Raw genomic sequence first — 3,627 nt, forward strand, 5'->3', positions numbered from 1 at the left:
CACTAGTGACCACAGCCAATAATGACCACATGATTAAGAAATGTATATACTTCTATAACTAATCGACCATTTTAAACAAAAAATTATATTATAAGAGAAACATAAAAGTTCCATAACCAATCAACCATTAGTTTACGATTTAATACTAAATACGCACGTTAAAAACAAATTTTAGATGAAGCCAACTACATCTTGCCATCACTTTTACCTACCAGAACATTTTCTGTTCCTATCATAGTATTATTATTATTATTATTATTATTATTATTATTATTATTATTATTATTTCTAAGAAATAAAATAGTTTTTTCGTCGTATCCGATATGTTGCTAATTGGACTGGATTATTGTCAACATAAAGATTATTCTATATATATGAATAAGGACATATGAGCTAGACTGGGTGGGTAGGTTACGACCTTGACGATGACATATGGAAGCTACTAGAGCTAGTCGAAATGACCATACATTGATGTTTTAAGTGATTTAAGAGGAAGATGGCTATTTTGATAAGGTGTTTAAGATATCATAGGAGATAGGACTGCTTAATAACACATCGATTAAAATTTGTTTTTGAAATATTAATGTCTAAATCACACTTTAGTGAATATAAATAGGGGATGCAAGCAATTCCTCATACCATAAGTACATTAGAGAAACCTCCAAATGGGATCAATATTTCAAATTCTCCTTGTTCTCTTCATGCTTTCCTTCAAAGGTACTGATATTAATTATTTTTCTATTAATAGATTATATTCTTATCATGATTTTCCAATCTAGTCAACTATTTTAACTTTATCATAAAAAAGTTGATATTGTAAAAAATTTCTTGTAGGCTACGGTCAATGTGAAATAAAAGACATAACCGTTGGAACAGAAAGGACTTCTGAACAAATACAAGGTAAACAAGAATGGAAGGTGAGTTTCATAAACACTTGCAGATGCTCTCAACAAGCCCTTATCGTCTCTTGCAACGGTTTCCAAACTGTTGAGAAAGTTGATCCAAGCATCTTTGCACGTGTGGGGAATAACAATTGCATCGTTAATGGAGGTCGGGCTATTGCACCTTTCATGACGGTCCAATTTCTTTATGCCTGGGACCCTCCCTTCATTTTCGTGCCAATATCGTCTCAAGTTCAGTGTTGAGGGGTATTTATGTAACTATTAAAAAAAAGTCATGAATTAAGAAGTGGGGTTTCTTATCTTAATTGATTACTTGATCCCATGATCGATCTTCGCAGCATATTGCATCTTTTGCCGGTTCATATTAAAATCAAAATTGTGTATTCAAGGCCATGTTTGTTATGAGATACATAACATGTCACTGGTTTAAATTCTGCTTGCCATGAAATTAAGTGGGAGTATGTCTATAGAAAACAATTATATTTCAATTTTTTTAGAAAAATGGGACATTGACTTGCTCTTGACGCTAATAGAAAAAAAAAAGGGTGTTTCCGACGGAAAATTCCGTCGATATTCCGTCACTAAACGCGTCTACCGAAGGGCTTTGTGTGGTAGGAAAAAGCCTCATGGGTAATTATTTGAGACGGATTTCCAAAGGATTTGTGACGGATTACCCACTGAAATTTACTTGTGAAATACACCAGACAGATTGGTGACGAAATCTTCTTTGACCAGGTTTGACCATATCTTCTGACCGATTACCGACGAACGATATTTTACAACGGATTACATACACACTTTAGTTACGGATATTTCTCTCACTAATTTGTCACTAAAATGATTTAAATTTGACAAAACTACAAAAATAGTCTTGTGGTATACATTTTTTTCCGGTTCTGGTCTAAACCTTGACTTTTTTGGATTGGTGGTTCTTTTGAGCTAGTTTCATTACGTATTTTGTCCCTCAAAAAATTGAAATGACTATAATACCCTTGGGGTATTTGATTCGTTTTCTATTTCCTTTCATTTTTTAAAGACTAATAGTTTGTTTTAATAAGACAAAATTGCAAGAATGGTCCCTGTGGTATGTCAAAACTAGCAATTTTGGTCAAAAATGGGTTTGGCTTGCAAGGATGGTCCAATAGTTTCTTTTTGTTGCGAGTTTAGTCTAATATCCTATGAACTTTTTTATAATGACGAATTTGCCTCTTATTATTTTATTTTCCATTTTTTCTTTTATTACAACAATTAAAACCAATTAAAAATAAAACAAAAATAAAATCTCTCTCTCTCTCTCTCTCTCTCTCTCTCTCTCTCTCTCTCTCTCTCTCTCTCTCTCTCTCTCTCTCTCTCTCTCTCTCTCTCTCTCTCTCTCTCCAGAAGAAGAAGAACAGCCAAGGACCACCTCTTTTTTGCTTTCGTTCTTCTTCGTTCTCCTTTCAATCCAGTCGTTTCTCTTTCCCCCTTGATTTGTGGCCACCGACGACGAGAGGAGAGCCAACAGGAGTTCGTCGGAGATCGACTCCCTTCTCGAGATCTATTTGATCACCAGACCACCATTTTGACTACTTCTATTTGTGTTCCTTCTTCCCTCTCCCGATCAGTGAAGACGAAGAGTAAACCCACAGAGGGTCGTCGGTCTCAACGGGCCCCCTTGCATCTCATTGCGATTTCCCAGCCACACCGGAGCTCCCGTCGATCTGCCTTTTGTTAGAATCGATGGTGGGTATGGTTTTGTGATTGGATTTTGTTTCAGATCGACCCTTCTTCATATTCGTTTCAAATTTGGAACCAAGAACATACCTACCTTCAACTTTTGGATTTGGGTTTTATTTCAGATCCAAAACAAGAACGAAGAACACCCATTGCAGATTTGGATTTGGGATGTTGGATGGTGGTGGGTCACGACATGGGAGGCAGAGGAGCTTCCATAGTCGACTGTGGTGGCTCTCTTCTCTGGAGAAGTGAAAAACAAGGGATATACGAGTTGGAGATGAAAGGGAGGTCGAGGAAAGGATTCTGACGGCATCGGCTATGGTTTGTTCTTGAGTTCACCCATATCTGATGAACACACACCAAATCAGATCTAACACGCACACACACACACACAATCAGATGAACATACACACACAATAAAATCAGATCTCTCTATCTCTCATGTATTTTAGAGGTGTTTTCAGAGGGAACAAACGTTCCAGATTTGGGTCAGAAACCTTATCGGAGGTGGTAATGACATTAGTTTAGCCTATTTGTGATGATGGTGGGATCGATGACTTCATTAGCAGATCATAATAGGTAGGGCAGTTGATGACTTAACACAATAACTAGGGCCTCATAAGATCTCGACATCACAAACCCTTTGGAACTATGACTGTTATCAAGCTTGAAGGACGAATGGAAGTAAAGGGGTGTCGATGACATTACAGGTGGGTGAATCCATTATTGATGATTTCTAAATTGATTATAAAGAGTATTCTTAAGTGTGTATATGTTTGTATGTGGAGTTCTTGATAAAAAAAACTCAAAATGTGTCAAGGGCATGATTTTGATTTTTAAAGAAGATGAAGATATGTAAAAAAGATGATGATGGTGTTTTGTGGATTGTCTTCTGGAGAGAGAGAGAGAGAGAGAGAGAGAGAGAGAGAGAGAGAGAGAGAGAGGAGATTTTATTTTTTTCTTTTTCTTTTTTTGATTTCTATAATAAAAAAATTTAAAAAGGGAAAAT

At 36.2% G+C, this 3,627-nt stretch overlaps 1 protein-coding gene across 1 annotated transcript; it reads left to right on the top strand.

The window, feature by feature from the left end:
- The first annotated feature begins 557 nt into the window (after positions 1-557).
- On the top strand, positions 558-1,295 carry LOC111914069 (TPD1 protein homolog 1B). The gene is made up of 2 exons (XM_023909812.3): positions 558-717; positions 835-1,295. Exons 1-2 carry the CDS (start codon positions 666-668, stop codon positions 1,143-1,145), a joined length of 363 nt encoding a protein of 120 aa, XP_023765580.1. The 5' UTR covers positions 558-665; the 3' UTR covers positions 1,146-1,295.
- The last annotated feature ends 2,332 nt before the right edge of the window (positions 1,296-3,627 follow it).

This window comes from Lactuca sativa, chromosome 6 (genome assembly GCF_002870075.4).
Source record: "Lactuca sativa cultivar Salinas chromosome 6, Lsat_Salinas_v11, whole genome shotgun sequence".
Classification (NCBI taxonomy): domain Eukaryota; kingdom Viridiplantae; phylum Streptophyta; class Magnoliopsida; order Asterales; family Asteraceae; genus Lactuca; species Lactuca sativa.

What these genes read in the sequence shown, in the direction of transcription:
- LOC111914069 (XM_023909812.3), top strand. Translation starts at nt 666, where the DNA reads ATGGGATCAATATTTCAAATTCTCCTTGTTCTCTTCATGCTTTCCTTC. An exon ending in CTTCATGCTTTCCTTCAAAG is followed by an intron (nt 718 to 834) that starts GTACTGATATTA and finishes AATTTCTTGTAG; the next exon opens with GCTACGGTCAATGTGAAATA.